This window comes from Cupressus sempervirens, chromosome 11 (genome assembly GCF_028749045.1).
Source record: "Cupressus sempervirens isolate cs-2001-9-10 chromosome 11, ASM2874904v1, whole genome shotgun sequence".
Taxonomy (NCBI): domain Eukaryota; kingdom Viridiplantae; phylum Streptophyta; class Pinopsida; order Cupressales; family Cupressaceae; genus Cupressus; species Cupressus sempervirens.
The window spans coordinates 807,696,734-807,716,860 of record NC_143128.1 but is presented as its reverse complement, the minus strand read 5'-3'; the positions used below and the strand labels follow the sequence as shown (position 1 = coordinate 807,716,860).

At 35.1% G+C, this 20,127-nt stretch overlaps 1 protein-coding gene across 2 annotated transcripts in view; it reads left to right on the top strand.

Moving 5' to 3' along the window:
- Window positions 1-18,989, top strand: part of RFC2 (replication factor C 2) — a 35,509-nt gene extending 16,520 nt beyond the window's left edge. For both annotated transcript variants that reach the window (XM_089809243.1, XM_089809242.1), the window contains 3 exons: window positions 18,175-18,303; window positions 18,417-18,611; window positions 18,708-18,989. In XM_089809243.1, coding sequence (XP_089665369.1) covers window positions 18,175-18,303; window positions 18,417-18,611; window positions 18,708-18,818 — 435 coding nt within the window. In that variant the 3' untranslated portion in view covers window positions 18,819-18,989. The remainder of the gene's footprint in view (window positions 1-18,174; window positions 18,304-18,416; window positions 18,612-18,707) is intronic.
- Window positions 18,990-20,127: the final 1,138 nt, after the last annotated feature.

Genomic DNA, 20,127 nt, shown 5'->3' with positions numbered 1-20,127 from the left:
GGCTCAAAGAGACATCACCAAATTTGGATCATGTTGTTAGATTTGTCACTGCAATTTTGTCTCCAAAGCTGACCCTATTCCCTTGAAGACTTGTGACAAATGTTCCAACAGCTAGAGATATCATTATCGAGTGGCATCTTCCTCTGAATATATGAGAGGCAACTCCCTTGTACGACGATGTTATTTGGTGTTTTTGTGTACTTTTACATGAAAGGAGAAAAGGTAGAAAAGAAAAAACTAAACTGAATAACAAGAAGCTCAATGGTAGACCTAAAATTATTGATTGAGATCCACATTGATAATGATTACAAAGGGGGTTTATCACTAAACTTGTTTAGCGTTGCAATGACAATGAATGAAGAATCACAAATCTCAATATACGAATGGATAGACTTCATCACATTCAAATCAAGATACCAAAGCTCGATTTCTGCATCATTACATCAATTGTATAAATTATCAGTGTCTTACACATGCATAAAAAGGTTAACAACTTAACATATGAGAAGTCAGCAATGATAACATATGAAAACATTTAGACCACACAAACTAAACAGTATTCTTCATTGTCTTTTGAAATTATGTAATTTCAAGCTCCTCTAGTGTTAACATAAAAGTTCTTCAAAATATATCTGAAAACTTCTTCAGTGTTTTCCTTTTGCAAGAGTTGGTCTTTCATTACAAATAGCCTTGTAATAATAGGCTTCACAGGATGACTACCCAGTTTCTATATAAAAACTACTCCCTAACTACCCTTGTACTTTTGAGTTATAAGCTACTGTCCTTTAATGCAAAAAGAGTTCAGTTAGAAATTACTAAACTTTTTGTTCAAAAGGTCCATTTTTTAACTTTAAGTGACAAAAAATGACACAAGTCACTTTAACAAAAAAGGCAAGTAGAAGCTAGTGAAGTTTCAAGTTATAAGGTCTATCATGTCGACAATCTTCACCATCCGATATGAAGAAAACTCTTACCTAGTATGAAGGCTTCAAGTATCTTGTGTCACCTAGCTTCACAACACATTTAAATCCCAGCTGCATTCTATGTATCTTAGATAGAATCTGTAATGGATTTGTTGGCTTGAGGTTTACCTCAGCCTCCATGCATTCAATATTGAATTTGTGAAGATGGGACCAATTTCCTATCGAAATTCTTTCCCAAGGTTATTTGTGATGATTGAAGCATCAATGCATATTTCCTTTGAATTGAGATTCCTGCATGTTAAGAGCTTGCTCCATCTAAAGCTTAAACAAAAAAGTCTTCAATTCCAACAACGTTCCTTAAATCAACAACTTTCTATGTGCACCTTTAGGTTCTCAACTTTTAGTGATTTATTTGATATTTTTAAGCTTGGAAATTTCAAACCATGGTGTCGTTAATTTATTCTTATCTCATTGGGGCAATATTGATTGACTAATTTACATATGGCAATAGAATATCATCATCCTTTGATTTTGCACCCTTCAAAATATTAATGATTGCTAATTAGTCTTGGCCATTGATTATCATATCACTTGGATCTGGATACTTCGTGAAGTTACATAAACTCTTTGGCTTTGTTTCAAAGCTTTAAAAGTCTAGTCGACAAATCATTTTGTTTTGCTCTCTCAATCATCACTTCTTGTGAGATATCATACCTCTGAGGCTTTTGTGTAAAACAATCCATGGTGCTGCTGTCAATGATTCCACATTTGGCATTAACACATTTCTTTGAGGCATTATGTCAAGCAGCTCATGTGTATTGTTTGTGCTTCCACTTTTTACATGCAACTTTTGGTTGCATTCACTTGAAAGCTTGTAAATTCTTTTCAATACATCGTTTTGTGAATTCTCACTAGCAACCAGGACACTCCAACAAACCACATTTCTTTGAAACTTTCTATCAAACACTTTGTCTATTGTCCATCAGCGCACATTTTGCAAGTATGCCTACAAGGGCATTTCCTATTACAAAGTAATTGGTAAAATACTTGTTTATTATTAACAGCGATTGATAGATCATTATATACAAAAGAATAAACGATGTTTCCTTAGAAAACGATTGTCAAGAATAGGAACATTCTATTCTAACTAACAACTAACTAAAAGCTAACTAAATATTAGAAACATTCTAATATTTACAATAAATTACAATTAGAAATTTGACAAACTTATTTGGACCAAGAGGCGTGGCGAGAATGTCTGCAGTTTGATACGCTATAAGAACATTTGCAAGTCTATTGTCCCGTCTTCAACAGGCTGCCGTATGTAGTGACAGTGAACATCTACATGCTTGGTTTGTTCATGAAAGATTGGATTGCATGCTAACTTGATAACTCCTTCATTATCATCAAACAAACTGGTCGGTCTTGTTGGTGACATCTGCATATCCCCAAGCATCTAACAAAGCTAAAAATCTTCACAACATGCTTTAACTATCCCTTTGTATTCAACCTTGATAGAGGAGAGTGAAATTGCTTGTTACTTCTTATTGGTCCATGTGACGACATCGGATCCCAAACTAAACACATATCCAATAGTTGACTTTTTATTGTCAATAGAACTTGCCTAATCTAAATCTGTGAACCCACTGAGTCTAGGATTAGAACTCTGAGAGTAAAGAAGTCCATAATCTGTAGTGCCCTTTACATAATGAAGCACACACTTTTTGCCATCCAATGATTAGCCTTTGGAGCTATCATAAAGCATGAGATATAGCTAATTGCGAAGCTGATATCAGGTCTAGTAGCAGAGAGGTAGTTGAGGCTGCTTACTAGTTGTTTGTATGTAGTATCATCAATTGAAGGAGAATCAGAATTGGGTGACAATTTTAGACCTTTCTCCATGGGTGTAGATGTAGGTTTGCAATCCTGCATACGAAATTTGTCTAACAGAGCCTTGGCATATTTGGACTGAGAAATGAATATACTAGAAGAGAGTTGCCAAACCTCAACACCTAGGCAATAATGCATGAGCTTGAGATCAGTCATCTCAAAACATTGGCATAAACTCTGTTTGATTCCCTGAATCAAAGATGCTGAAATACCAGTGATGATCAAAACATCCACTTAAATAATCAGAAGGATGATTTAATTGTCAGTAGTCTTGATGTGTGAATTTGAGTAAGAAGAATTCCTTTGGAAGCCTTGATTATTGAGGTGCTTATCAATTTTCATGTACCATGCCCTAGGGTCCTACTTCAAATCATAGAGAGCTTTCACTAACCTGAGAACTTGATGTTCTTTACCAGCAACTTGGAAACTAGGAGGCTGTGTCATGTAGATCTCTTCTTGAAGGTCACCATTTAGGGAAACACTCTTGCTGTCCCATCTGATAGACCTTCCAGCCAAATTGTGCTGCCATGGCTAGGACTAATGTGATAGTGCTCGTCTTTGTTGTAGGAGCAAAAGTCTCCTCATAATCAATGCCCTTTGCAACTAAATGAGTTGTGTACTTATCCAAAGTATCATCAAAATTGTATTTTATTTTGTAAACCCTTTTGTAGCCAATGGGTTTCTTCCCTGGTGGAAGATTAGAGAGGGCTTAGGTGTGATTCTTTAATGGACTTTTGTGTTATGATTTCATGGCCTGTTGCCACTCTGGAATTCTTGTAGCCTCAAAGTATGTTTGAGGTTTAAACACATTATGAATGTTGGCCATAAGAGCAAAATTAACTTAGTAGGTTTGCTTTTTTTTTGAGCAGTTCTTCCATTGATGAGCTCATCATCTTGAAGATCAGCAAGTGTCTTAGCTCACCATTTAGGCCGGAGAGGAGAAGGACTAACATTAGCACCAGGAAATGCTCTATGATTAGGTTCCTCATTAGAAGAATCTTGATCAAACTCAGGTGAAGCATCTATAAATCTTGGTGATCTTGTAAGAGAAGGTGGAGGTGTTTGTACAAGATTCGTTGGTAGAATTGGAGCTGATGGTATTGTTGGAGCCCTTCCATCAGGCGGACCTAATGGAAGTTGAACTCCCAAATCATGAGTCTTCATAGGCTGATCTAATGGATCAGGAACAAAAGCATGCATAAATGGTTCTTGTTGCTCATCAAAGACTACATCATGACTGTACAAGAGATGAGTGATCGGTTCAAAAAGTAAATTGCAGTGTTAACTGCTTCTATCCAAAACTTTTTAGGAACATGTCTATGTTCGAGCATGGATTGAGCCATCTCGGTGATTGTTCAGTCCCGACGTTCAACTACACTGTTATATTGTGGTGTGTGGGATGTGGTTAACTAGCATTTGATGCCATCAATATTACAAAAGCTAGATAATTTAATAGAACAAAATCCCCCCTTCCCCCCACCCAATTATATGTTAAATGTCTTAAGAGCAATAATAGATTTCCCAAACTCTTCTTCAACTAGAGGTTTAAACTTTTGAAATATTGTAAACACAATTAGGAGTCGCCATAGGGCCATAGATTTTGACATGAACAAGCTGAAGTACCTGAGAAGCGTGCTATGAATCACCAACAGGAAAAGGTGTGTGATGTTGCTGCCCAACTTGACATGCATCACAAACTCCAAGTTGAGTCTAAATTTTTGGCAAATCGAGGACTTGCTCCTCTCAAGCAAGTTGAGAGAGACAATGTAAATTTAAGTGCCCATATTGCTGATGCCAAAGTGAGTTAATAGAAGACCGTCGAGCAGCCATAACTAGGTCCTGAGAAACACCAGAATCAACAAGTTTGGAAAGACCATGATCCTCAAGGCCAACTGCAACAAGAGATTGAGTATCCCTATCAGTGATGGTGCACTGATGTGAACTGAAGGTGATACCCAATCATGGAGAGTGTCGCAACATCTGATCAATTGAGAGTAGATTGAGTTCCATCCTTGGAACATAGTATACATTGAGGAACATGAGATTCCTCCAAAAAAGTTGAATCATGTTGCCTTTGTTGACAATAGTGTACCCACCAAAAATTACTGAATCTGAAAAAGGCTTGTAGTTAGTGAGCCAATCTCTGTGGTGGGTGAAATGATGAGAGGCACCTGAATCAATGTACTAGGTAAATGACTTCACATGATTTGCATGTCTTCTAGGCATGAAGGTGTAAAAGGTAGATTTTGTTTGCTCAGTGTGTTCTACATTATTTGCTTTGGGTTGTTAACTAGATTGCTTAGTTTGGGTAGTTAAACATTTTCGACGTTCAACCTTCATGTGACCATACTTGTGGCAGTAGTTGAATTGAATGCTCTGTTTTCTTGGAGCCTTCTGATGCTGGAGCAAAGGACTTTTGCTGAGAAGTCTATTACGAATGAGACTTGCCTTTATCCTTTTAAAAAGATTTAATAAAAAGGCTTGCTATGTGGAGGTGGAGCTGGAACTGCTGTTTCCATTGATCTTGCTGAAGCAGAAGTGTGCAGAGATTTGTGAACTACAGATCAACACCAATAGAATTGATGTTGAAAATCTTGATAGAATGCTCGTAAGATTTGGGTAAACTTTTGAGGGTATTTACCACAATGTCCTCTTCTTCCATCTTGCATCCAATGACAAACAAGTGATCACATATATCCTAAATCTTATTGGTGCAGGAGGACCTAGGATCTTAGGTAAGGTCCAAAGTGATTTTGGCTTGTAGGTGGTTCTAGCCAACCACCAAAGAATAAGGACTAATTATAAAGTCCCAAGAGTGTTTGAAGGTCTATGTAAATAAGTAGTTAAGTGTGTGAAGAGTTGAAGTCAATAAGTGTACTTATGATGACACTAATGCACAAGTTGCATGTAATTGTCTTGGGTAGTCAAAGGCTGGTCAAACATTGACTTTGACCACAAAAGTTGTGAAAATTTGTTAGATAGTTTTAGACCAAACTTGACTCATTTGGAGTGGTTTGGAGTTTAGGAGTTGTCAAAATGCAAATTAGGAAAAAGTTGCTCATGACAACATTGTCAACAATTGTGCAAAACAAAGCAACTTGTCCAAACTCAATTAGGAGGCCGTACAGGTGGTTGCCACACGTGCAAGAGAAGTATAGAACACCATATCACGCCCAAGAGAAGGGTTGGAAGTCATTGTGTACGATTTCAAGTTTGAAATGAATAGCAAACACAAGCAATTTTATCTTAGTCCATTTTTCAAACCCATGATCCACATGACAATGGATTGAATGGGATCTCAGTTTCACATGGTTAGTTAGAGCATCTTTCATAGATTAATAGAAATTTTTTGATTTCCTATTCACAAGATTTGGTAGGAGTTTTGTAAATTCATTTAGAGTTGCCAGTTCATTGTCCCAAATGGTGTAGACAACAAGGAAATGGCTCTCTTGATTTCCAACGGTCAAATCCTCATGGCCTCTTGGAATCAAGAAGAGCACTGTGTAAACTATGTACATATGCAGTTTTGAGTAGGTTTGCTATTTTTAAGAAGTGCTAGGCGAGTGCAAGGTACTCGATTAGGCAATCAAACAACATATCAAAGGTCAAAAGACACATTGAATGGATTGAGTTGGTCAATCTAATGCGATGGATGGAAAGGGCATACAATGAAGGTTCAATATGCCAAGTGACAGGCTTGGGTGAATTCATCTTGATCAATTTTGAACTGACCCTAAGGTTTGCTCTCTAGAAGCCTTGGAAACCCTTTAGAAATAGGAGTATTTTGGTACGGTACTGTAGGAAAGATTGGTGACCCAAAACCAAGAAAGTCTTATAGAGCTCCAAAAATGGTATCAGGATTAAAGGTTTGTTTGGTACCTCATCAAGGAGTTTGGAGAACTAGAAGTCAAAAACTCAATTAGGAGGCCTAATTGTGCATTAGGTCTACTAGCCCTCTTAACAAAGGTATATGGAGGTTGTTTGTGAAAGGATGGTTCAAATCACCTCAAGGACCCTCAAAAAACCATTGAATGGACCTTGAAAATAATTCCTCATGCTATCTTAGTAAGGAGTGTGCCCTAGGAAATCAAGTGGAAGATTTGAAGTAGTGAAGAGAAAGGAAAGTCTCAAGGGTAGTGGAGAAGTTTGAATTGATAGGTGAGTATCAGAGGTGTAGGGAAGTAGAGGAGAGTTTCCCTAGAGTTAGGGTAAAGGATAAAAACCCTAAACGACCAGTAGAGAAGCCTTGAGTGTTCTAGTGGGTGGACTAGGACAAAGAAGAGATACTCCCCATCACTTATTCAGGTGTTCCTGGAGCGATTTTCACTCCTCCATGACAATAGAAAACAAAGTTCTTGAGAAAGAAGGCCTTGCTTTTGTTTGAAGTCTCATGTAGTTTCTCGAGATGCTCCCATATCTTGATAACTATCTTGGCGGATGGAATTTGAGGGAGCTGATCATCAGCTAAGGATAATTTGAGAAGCATCAACGCCTCTCGATTATTCTAATCCAATGTATCTTGATCAGTACTAGCTGTACTCAGACACTGTGTAACACCCAAAACACTCTGATCAGTATTTTGATATTCAAAGACTGTTAGCATCTACTGCTTCCATGTGCCATAATCCCGACCATTAAATTTCTGATTTCCCTCGAGCATAATATTTGTTAGAGATGCCATGGCACATTTTCCAGTGAAAATCTGTGAAGGCACGCACTTGATCTACTGGCTCAAATATTGAGGCACCTAGAAAAAACAGACGACAACCCAATTAAGCTCTCCAAAAATCCATTCAAAAATCTCTAATTTTTTTGATCTGGTACAAAAAATTAGGGTTTCGAACAAAAATGGTCTAGGTTGAAAAAAGTTTCAGAAATGGCGGATTTTGCAAGAAAAATGACAGATTCTGGATGCAGATCAAACACAAGGGGTTTCAGAGTCCCTAAACGCCTCCAAACAAGTAGAAAATGACCATGAAACAGGTAAAAATGGCTTCTGTTTTTTGCAAAAAAATAAACTGCGAACAGAGTTGAGAAAATCCACTAGCAGAGCCAGAAATCAGACTTAATCACCAAAAAACCTTATTAGGGTTTTTCAAAAATCATAGTCCAAAAACTAGGCACAAAAAAATCATTTGTCGAAAAACGAGGAAAAATTTCATTCCAATTTTTTCAAAAAAAAAACAATTTTTTAGGTATTTGCTCTGATACCATATTAAAAAGTAATTTGTTAAAAACCTTATTTGGGTTTTTCAAAAATCATAGTCCAAAAACTAGGCACAAAAAAATCATTTGTTGAAAAACAAGGAAAAATTTCATTCCAATTTTTTCAAAAAAAAAAAAAACGGTTTTTTAGGTATTTGCTCTGATACCATATTACAAAGTAGTTTGTTAAATACTTGCTTCTTTTTAATAGTGATCAATAGATCATTATATACAAAAGAATAAACAATGTTTCCTTAGGAAACGATCATCAAGAAATATTCTATTCTAACTAACAGCTAACTAAATATTAGAAACATTATAATATTTACATTAGATTACAAATAGATAACCATTAAATAATAATGGACAATAATAGAAGCTATCTATTATCATGATATAACTAGGCACAAAAAAAAAAATCATTTGTCGAAAAACGAGGAAAAATTTCATTCCAAATTTTTCAAAAAGACGATTTTTTTTAGGTATTTGCTTTGATACCATATTACAAAGTAATTGGTTAAATACTTGCTTATTATTAACAGTGATCAACAGATCATTATATACAAAAGAATAAACAATGTTTCCTTAGGAAACGACTATCAAGAATAGAAACATTCTATTCTGACTAACGGCTAACTAAATATTAGAAACATTATAATATTTACATTAGATTACAAATAGATAACCATTAAATAATAACAGACAATAATAGAAGCTATCTATTATCATGATATTTCCAATGACATGACTTGTTCTAGAGCTACTATTTCTATGCATGCAGCAAGTATACTCGAAGGACTGTAGAGATTGACATTATCCATGACCGGAGTGGATTAATGGGACCATGTGCACTGCACATTAAATTGAGGATCTGCGCTACACAACCATCAACAAATATTGATTATCGTGACAATGCCTTATATCAAACAGTTAATGTGCTTTGTCTGCTCGTCCAAAGTGACAGCAACTACATCATCTGACAAAAATATCCCTACATACTATGGGGGATGCTTATATGTGACTTGGAGACTCCCATATTGGATGTGGTTGGGAGGATGACAGCAAGGATTGTTGAGTGGATTCCATACTTGTCAGATGCATATGCTTGAAAATTTCTAAATGCTGTTTGACAAATCAATTTTGTGCATTTCATCCAATTATGGAACATCATGAGACCACATTTCTTTGAGAATTTTTGTCAGAAACTTGTGGCATTTGCATGCATACCTATGAGGGGATTTGAAATGATATCTGATTAGAGTCCTCTTTTGTTTATGCTTTGATGAATGCCAGCAAAGGTTGTGAAATTTGGTTTTACAACTACAAAATGCATTTTCAACAAACTTATTTTTGGCATGCCCTTCAATCATTATATTCCATGAGATGACATATTTTTGAAGAGTTCCATTAAACAATTCAGTGAGTTGTTATCACTTCTACGTTTTTTCTGTGGTGCTGTGAAACCTTATCCATTCCCACAGCTCACAAACCTTTCTTTGAGGTATTTTATTTAACACCTCACACACCTTGTCCATTCCCACATGTTCGTATATTATCTCCTCCATAGTGCTTCAATGGATGTCGTATTCTATTTCAGATCCCCTCACTTATGTGTACATAGAGAGGACATTGGAAAAGAGATAGGCTTCACAACAGCCTATTGCTATCTGCTTGAAGGTTTTTATGATCTTTACAACAAACCCAGTTATGTGCAAATCTTTCACATGATGTCATCTCTTTGGTGTCAACTGTAAAACACTTCATTGCTTTGTCAATGCCTTCACATATCACAAACTTATTTTTTTGAGTCATGTGGTCAAACAGCTCATGCATGCTGGTAATGAATCCATGATTTTAAGGCTTATCTGCAAGAGCATTTCTCACTATAATAACTGACTAAAACTCTTTCATTACACCCTTAATAGACATCTATATCTGCTTGAAATCACACTTTGGTGCAGCACAGAGGTGAGTGATAGAAATTGTGGAATTTGGTATTAAAATAACCAATTGCATTTTCTTTGAAGTTTCTAAAGTGTTTTCATCAAATCTGTAATATGCCTATGTGGCAATAACCACAAAACACATTTTTTTAACATTTTGTCAGGCAACTCACGTGCTTTGGGTATGCTTCCACATTTGATGTACATGTCTATCTGTGCATTTGCAGCTATAATTCCTGACAAAAACCTGCTTTGGTATGCTTTGATGGATGTTCATATCTGCTTCAAAACACAACGAACAAGATTTTGGACTTTGGTTTTGCTTCAACCGTTTTTATTTTCACTCGTCTTTTCTTAAAGCCTTTTCAATCAATACATGTAATGGATATTGTGCAATAATTGCATACCATGAATTGACATATATAGAATGTATTTGGCCAATCAGCTCAAGTGTCCTGTGCAATGTCTCATTTCATTGTTGAGACATCATCTTTTTCAAGCAATTTGTCAAACAGTTCTTGTGCTCTCTCACTGCTTCCATCTTTCATGAAACCACATTTCTTCAAGGTATAATGCTAATAGTTAACATGCAGAGTCTGTACTTCCACATTTTACATGGTGTGTACAGATCTTGGAAATATAAATCTGAGGCATTCTATCTAACATTTCAGGTACTCTAGTTATGGCCTCACACACACACACACGTGACCCTTCTCAACAAATCCATTTTTTGCAAATCTTGGAATTTTGGCATTTGATGGGGCTGCACACTTTTGCTTGAGGCATGATAGCAATATGCTCTGATTAATGTCCAAAATTTACTCCAAAGCTGCTCATCTCGTGAGTGGGGATGATATTGGCAAATATTTGGCTCCATACCTGCCCAATGCCTATTGCATTTGTTTGGAAGTTTCTAAAGCCCTTTCAGCAAACTGTTTTGTGCATATTCAGCAATAACTGCATTTCGTTGCTAAAGGCAACATCTCTATGAAACATTCAGTCAAACAATTCTGCTTCATTGTCTTTGACTCCACTCCTGGCAACAGCATCCCTTTGAGGCATTCAAATAAACAATCGGGCCTGCTGTTAGTGATTCCGTACTTTGTATACATGTCTTTGCAGGCAATTACAACTATGGTTTCCAATGAAAATTAAACATTATCATGCTTTGTTGCATGTCCATACCCTGTTTCAGATCCTCCATTTTGGCCCCTGTAGTAGGATGTTAAAAGAGGTTGTAGAAAACCAGATTGCATTTTGCTTACTTTTGGGTAGTTATAAGGTTGGAGTACAAAGAATGTGATGGGCAATATTAACATGTTTTTAATTCCAATCCCATAAAGAATACGTGATGGGCAAAAATATATGTGCATTTGTTACTCCAACCACATGCAGAGTACTTGATGGGCAAATATTTGTGTGTTTTTCACTCCAACCCCATACAAAGCACGTGATGGGTGAATATTTGCGTGCTTGTTGCTCATCTAAGCACAAAAATGGGAAATAATAATAATATTAAAGTTATTTTGAAATTAATTTTATATTCCCATTAAAACTTAATCACTCAGTTTACAAAAATCAACATAACTTTTGATTGTTAAAAGTATTTGGCTTTGAAATTTTAACCTTGTGTCGAGGAGAACACAATTTTTTAGCTAGTAAAAATTAATCAAGGCGAGGCTTTTTAAAATTACAATTTAATGCTTTTTGAATATACGTGCATAAAAATGTAATTATATAAATTTCACAAGCAATGAATAGAGTTTTTGTGAAAATTGGCCATGTTGCTCGAAATCGTACTAGATTAATGCTCATAAGATTGTTCACCTTGACACTACAATTTTCAACATTTAATTATTTTTGCCTCTTGGCCACTAGTTTGATGTATGCACACATGACAATGTCATAGTACCTTCATTATGATTGAACTTGATTTTGTGAATATGGCACAAATTTAACAACCTGTGACAGTTTGGAAATGATGGTTTTGGATTGAGTTCACATATTCACAAATTTTGAAGACTCTTGGAAGTAAGATAAGATAAAGATAAATATAAAGATAGATTTATTTACGTCCAACAAGAGACCACAAGGGTCTATGGGATTGATAGTGTACAAGAAAGACAACAGATAGTAGTGGGAGGACCAATTGGTGTCCATAGAAAGAACAAAATAAGTAAGCAAAAGAACATAGCCAACAGAGCCTAAATACTCCTTATAGGCGAGAAGTAGTTTGGAATTGAAGGGTATGTGTAGGGGTGAGGATGTACCCTAGATTGTCTCAAGGAGTTGCTAGAGGTAGGGTGGTGTTGCTGTCGAGTGTACCCTCTGTAAGGTCTCACAGACCTAGTGTAGCCTTAAGCATGGTCGAGGGATTGCTTCATTCCCTAGGTGGGAGACCCAAGAGCGAAGAAGGAGGTGATGAGCTGGTCTGAAGTTTGTGTCAACATTAGCTTTAATGGAAAGCTTATTTTTTGGGTGCTTGAAAATTAGGCCAACAAATTGATAGCATAATAATGAGGATATCTCACCTTCGAAATCACAGTCTCAACGAATTCTTGTATGGAATTGCAAAGACAAGTAAAGCCAAGGTGATTGATGAATAATATGCTCTATCAATGTTAATATACTAAGTTTTGGTTTGGGTATTAGTACGAGAAATTGATATGTAGGTACGCCCAATTTTTTGGGGTTTGGTATGTTGGTGCATATATATATATATATATATAATTATGTATATATTTTATATATTCAAAAAAATTAAAGTAATATATAGAATTGTAAAACTAAATCATTTGATAGGATGATACTTCATCATTGATCAATGGCAATACCAAAGATAAATATTAAATGCCAATTGCTATTAATGTGTAGAGATTCTAGATTGCACTCTGTGGTTTATTTGCATCAATGTTTCAGATCGAATTCCTTGATCCAACATTAGGATGAGAATGCTGCATATAAACTATGCACAATGCAATCTAGAAGCTCTACACATTATTATCATGGATTGTGGAAATACAATGTTACAAATGCCATCTAATAGCTCAAAATTATTCAAATAACCCATGTCACATATGTGTAGGTTCATGATTCAAATGAAAAACATTACAATTGCAAAATTGAAATAAAAAATGGTAATTGCCTGCTATCTTCAATGTAGTTCATCACTCATCAAAAGGATCATATAACATCATCTTGCTTTTCAGCTATTGCAACTTCAAGGTCATATGAACCCAAACCTGTGTCACTTGCACTAGATGCACCATGTATACAAGGATGCCATCATCATCATACATTGTGACTCTGTAAGATGCTTAGTGGTTACATCCACGTTGGTACACTTAGTGGCTATATCCCAAAACTTTGCTGCTCCATTCTTGTATTGGGGATCCTTAGGTGACATAAGACACAAAATGGAATGAATGTAAAACTAGCCTTTAGCTCTTTTTGCAGCTAACCGGTGATGCTTCACTGAGTGGATAAAGGAGTATGTACTCCAATTCCATTGGGCGGTAGAAGATATTGCAACATGGAGAGAAAGCGAACAAAGTAAAACAAAAAATGCCAAATAAATTAAAGAATGTTAAATAGTAAAACAAAAAAAATGTTACTTGTGAGAGGATCTTAATTGCAAAGATTGGAGGTACATATAATGTTGACAATGGAGGTATTGACATGTAGGAGAATCCATTTTTGAATTGGTTGTTAACAACACAAGGAATAGGGTTTCTTCTTGAGACAAACAAGCCAAATTCTCACATTGTGTTTTCCTTTGCTTCTAAATCTTGAAAGAGTCTACTAAATGCTTTCTTGTATCCATTAGCAACTTTAGAATCTCTATATGGTGGTAATCTCCTTGGCATAGAAAGTACAACATCGCTATAGTACCTTATAGATAGGGCATATGCAAGGAGGTGCAATGGCATGATCATCTTGTTCCAATGGTGAAGAATAATTGTTTCCATCCTTTTTGAAAATGGTTTCTTTTGGGTCATTCTCTTTTTCTTGTTGTACAACTTCTATTTTTTCTATCATCAGGTCCATAGATATCTCCCAAACATGGTGCATTTGTATTAGCGAATCAAAGCATGGTTATGATAGGCTTGGTGAAATCCCATACATATTTTACACGAGCCCACCAACTATCATCCAAGATCAATGACTTTGACCCTTTTGGCCTTAGCTGAATTGACTGCTTCATTACATCCCATTGGTTGCTAATAACCATTTGATCTGATGCCAGTAATACCTTCAAAAATCATCTTAGAACAATTGTATGAGACGCAATTCGGGTCTCAACAACCTAGGGTCATTTTTTATTGTAAGTTAATAACACATTAAAAATATTCAAATAGCACATTAAAAAGTATTACAAATTTATATATGTATTTATATTGAACATGACATAAATAAATTTAAATAAATAAATAAAACTTATCTTCAATAATTCCAATCTCAAGAAACTTCTGAAAATTGTTTGTGACATATGGTGGTTAGTCACAAACATCTAGATCTCCTCGCCCTCTTGGTATATTTCTTTCACCGACTCTATTTTTTAGTTCTTACTGCTTGCAGCACTAAGTTGAGGGAGTGTATGGTACATTGTGTCCAAAAAATGTACTCATATTTTGCCTCAACCAAAGCACCTGCAACCTACAATTTTTTGTACTGTTTGTAATTACTTGAACTACATTGTCATGACTCACCATCTCTATGGACTCAACGAGGATCCTGGAAAGGAACTCTGCATCTTTGACTTCCCCTTTACTAGTACACCCCCTCAAAACATTGCCTCTTTGGGGACACCACAATAACATTTGTCAATGAATAATTTTTGCAGTCTTCCCATTTATTTGAAGCAATAGAAATACTTGATTCAATCAAAGTATCTCTAATCAGTTTCAATGAGACCTCTACATAAGTCTCCTTTCTTCGCAATAGGGTGGTAGGCTCCTTTTCATACACAGGACTTGTGTGAAACCAAGACGTGGACTATTGATTACCAACACCATCTCCTGCTAATATGGTGATCTCACAAATTGAATGGAAGACCTCAAAAATTGAATGCAAGACCATTGGAATAGATGCAACATGCAATTTTTTGTTCAGCAATATCTTTGGCTTCCATTTTAAATGTTTTGCTCTATGAACCACTTTTGCGGATGGGAATTCCTACTTCACGTTTGTCTTTTGTAGAGGGTGCAAGAAGGGATGTTTGGAGGCTGCTACTGTATCAGTGAGTAAATTTATTGTGTTTTTCTTTCCGGAAGTATAAATGCTGTGTTTTCCTCTTGCAATTATTATATCAGAATCTTCTTTTATTTATGAATGCTGCTATTTGTGTGGGAGACAATCCCTTCTTGTCTGAACCCTCACACATTCCAATCCCTTTACTAGCAAGGCCCATAAAGTGAAGTTCAACTCGAGAGTATGAGCTATTTTTTTGTTAATTACACAAACTGAAGTCCCAAGTTTCAAGTTTGAGTTTGAGTTCACCAAATATAAAATTCAGAAGAAGTTCGACAAGAGTGAAAAATTCAGAAAAACATTTGACATTAAATTTGCCTTACATAAATTTAATATTTCAAAAATAAAAATAACATATCTAATAAATATCAAAATAATTTAACGTTTATAAAATATAAACAATAAGAAATCACTTTATATAAAGAAACACATAATTTTTAAAAACTATAATTATTAATGACATTTATTAAATTTAAATGAATTGTAATAAATTTTAAAATATTCATGACTTTTATAAGTTAAAAAAACCGATTAAAAATTTATATTTTTAAATTTAATATATTCTTGATTTAATATCTAAATTAAATATACCAACATATTACCTCTTGGATATCAAACATTTATATTGAATAGAAATAAAAAGTATTAATGATAAAGCTATTAAAATTTAAATACTAAGTTCTAATAAAAGTCAATAAAACATAATAAGATTTGTTTTTGTAAAAACTGTTTTACAAAAATTAGAAAAAAGTATCCTTCAAAACTTCAATAAACTACATGCATTGATAATTTTTCTATAGAAAAATCTTGAAAAAAATAGAAACTAAAAACAAGTCAGTGTAGGATGAACTGATAGCGCGAGAAGCTACTGCCCTGATGCCCACCTATCAATTCATGTGTTGAGGAATGTCTTTCATGGTGTAGAAGGAATAACAACCTCTTAATAAATGAACAATTGGCTGCAATTTTTTTTTTGTCCTATTTCATAGTTTTCGTGACTGAAATAGCTCTCGTTTCAGGCTTGTCTAGATTCACAGACTTGCATTCTATTGAAACCAGTGGAATCAAAACCCTAGATGAAAATGCTTAAAAAATACTTAATGAGAAAACTAGCTGACTGCAACACCAATTTGACATGCATTTTTCCGAATTTTCTACCTCTTCAAAATGCTTGCTGAATTTCAAACTTCAAGCTAGAAATTCGGCGAACCTTGTGACATACAAATAAATTACACTTCCAAATATATTCCCCACCTTTTGGAATTTGTGAATACGTGTTATGTCTCCATAAAGGAGATCTTTTATTTATTTTGGATCTTTGGTTTCCTATCCCACTGACAGAACTTTGACTATTGGCCATTCTTGCAATTTGTTTTTTTTTATCTATCATACCAAATTACATAATTTTAAATTAGAAAAAAAACCAATAAATGCAAGCATACAAGTGCAAAATAAAGATACCAAAACACTACAACAAAGAGTCAAACTTGAAGAAATTCATCAAACTCTAAAAACAATTCATTAAAAGACTAAAGAGTAGGGTCAAATGCTTATAAAATCTCCTTTGTGGAAATGCCAAAATGGAGACAGAATGAGATGAGAGTAGCAGAGCAAACTAAGGTCAAATGATCCCCTGAAGAGCCGTTTTAGGGTTTTGAGCAAAACCCTAAAACAATTTTGGATTCATATCCTGGCCTATGGATGTGTGCCAAATGCATTGGTTCACATTCGTAGTCTAGGATGTGCATCCTATACGCATCTGGACCGCAACTAGAGGACACATCTGGACCGGATTGCATTTGGACCTGGTTCACAACTTCAAGGTGCAAATCTGGTTACTCAGTCAATATATGGATGATGTCCAAGCGATGCAAATTAAACTAGTCAGCTAATCCAATTTGGTGCCACAAATGAATAAATTGAAATGTCTATACTGAGAGGGTAGTGCACAAGTGCGCCACCCAAAATGGGCCCCTTTTGTAAGGCTAACTAGCTCATGGGGGACTGTATGAGCTAAATAGCAAATTAGAAATGGGTTGGGGCTAAGGAGGGGACATTACAAAGATTGGAGCTTGTCAGCTGGAAGAGTGGTTTACAGTCCTTTTGAGACTCTTGATAATGGGGTCATATATATGTGTTATCATCAAGGTTACTGGGTTTTCTTGATGCAGGTACATTTCTGGTGTGATGGGGTACTAGATGTTTTGATTTTGCAATTAGGTTGGGTGGATATAGGGGTTTGGCAATGTACAATATTTATTTAAAATTATAACTAATGAGAAGAAATTCATTGTAATTATTCAATTTGCAATGAAATGATTATAATGTTTATTTTATGTTTCTTGTTCCTTGTTAATCTATTTTAATGCTTCAACAATTATTTCTATCTAGAAAGTGACGTTTATTAGAAGAAATATCAGTAGAAGTCAAACTGGTGGTTATGGTATGAGCTGCAGGTAGGTTAGTTGGCGTAGATAAGTTACTTGTAGTCCCCTATAAAATTTGGCAGACAAGTACTGTAATATTGCTTTGCACACTTTCTTTGATTAAGGGTAATTCCTGCTGTGAAAAAATGTCAAGATAACTTCTTTGGTCAATTATTTGATACATTTGATTTTTGATAAAGAATGATGCACATTTTTTAATAGTTTGTATTGAAATTTATATTTTCAAAAACTTAAATAACATAATGCCAGTGTCATATTTTGAAAGATCAGATGCAAAAGCTTATTCTTGGAGCTTTATATGTTCTTAGAGGTTATTGCAGCTTCAAAGTCATAGGTTACAGATTTGGTTCAGTCTCACTCTTTTCCTGAATTTGAATTGTTATTAATATATGAACTTGTAGAATAATAATAAGTAAAGTTCTTTTACTTTGACTTCTTTCATGATTTTTATTTTAGAATACCATTTTTAACAGTATCTCCTTGGTTCTACTAACACAACTTATGGTAAATTTAAAGGTAGCTTATGTACCTGAAGGACTGGAAGCAATTATATTCACAGCTGATGGAGACATGAGACAAGCCTTGAACAATTTGCAAGCTACCTACAGTGGCTTTCAGTTTGTCAACCAAGAGAACGTATTTAAGGTGATCTGTTTTAAAAAAATGCTTTTTATATTTTACATTTCTTTGATGTCATATGTTTTCTGTTGTTATTCCTGTCTAGCTGTTCCATGATCTCGTTATGTGCCAAATTGTAGGTATGCGATCAACCTCATCCCTTACATGTAAAAAACATGGTCCAGAATGTATTAGAAGGGAAATTTGACGAAGCTTGTAGTCGTTTAAAGGGTCTCTATGATCTTGGCTATTCTGCTACTGACATCATCACAACACTGTTCCGAGTAATTAAAAATTATGACATGCCAGAGTATTTGAAGCTAGAATTTATAAGGGTATGTGTATGTTCTCGATGTAGCTGTTTGCAGTTACTGCTCTGGATGGGGATTGCATGTCATGTTTTATTGACTCTGTTTGGCAATTGCTTGTAGGAAACTGGCTTTGCTCATATGCGGATATCAGATGGAGTTGGCTCACTTCTTCAATTATCTGGTCTTCTGGCAAAGTTGTCCATTGTTAGGGATACAGCCAAAGCTGCATAACTGAAGTCAGTTCGGTAATGTGAAGTTGGGTTAAAGTGGAGTAATTGTAAAGATAAACTTGAAAGTTATTTTGCCCAGAACTGGTGCTAATATAACACAGTTGTAGAGAAATCTTCAAGTAACACATGCTTAAAAGAACTAATACTAAATGTTTGTCAGATCATATTAGAATATTGGCTTTATAACAGACTTTTGGATCACACGGTAATTTTAGCATAGCAGCCTTAGTCAAAATATAAAGGTTTAATTTCATTGTTACTAATGGGCAATCATTCTTTTTCAGATTTTGATTGAGTATGATTTCCCAAAATTGGTTTCCCTTGTTGCGATCAATGACAAATGCTTATCATGCTGGATAGCCATCTCATGCTTTGTCATTTGATGAACATTGAAGTTACTTCCTGCAGCCTATGTTTTCACAATTGTTATGTTCCACTTTGTTTCCTTAAAATATAAATTCTTCCTTAGAATCTCTGTACTTATTCTTAGTACCAATGAATAATTTGAAATGCCAGGAAGGTTTTTCTTCATAAGCACTTGTCATCACTCAGTAGCCATTTCGCACGATGGAGATATTTTATATTTGGCTTGGTTATCAAATTGGAGATGATTGCAGTTGCTTCATATTGTCAATTTGACCCTATGTCATTGCATCATCCTTCAAATGTATGAAGAGATTATGATCAGTATACAGCTGGACAATTGTTAGGGGACCTAATGCAGATGCCAGCAATCCTTTTCATCGACATACAAGTTTCAACAATATTCTATGCAACCATACACGTTCCAATAGTACTCTGTGAGCTGTCATATGCCACATGGTGGTCATCCACACAATCAACCATTTCAAGAATGTGACACCTTTGCAACATTTCTTGTGCAATTGGTGAGATTTTTGAGATTTTTATTCCATTATCAGCATGATAGCTATAAAATTCAGTAACTTCACATGCTAAAGCCACAGACTCAAATTATTACAAATAGAAACACCTATCTAAGAAAACCCCACAATCTAGAACAATCTGCACTAATGAAGTTATCCTTGTAAGCATTGGTTCACCTCTTTATTTAGCACCAATAACTGCCTTAGAATGTTCTAGGCAGTGCAAGTTTTCTTCTTTTGGTGTCCAATGGTCCAATTGTTCATTTTCCTACTCAGGGCACCAAAAGAAGAAAAGTTGCACTGCCTAGAACTTTTGTGAATTTAAAATTTTCGTTTGGGCATCCAATTCTATTTCTTGGAAGTTTGATAAGAAATGTACAATACCAAATACATTTGAAGTTTTATTTGTCTGATTTTCAAAATTTT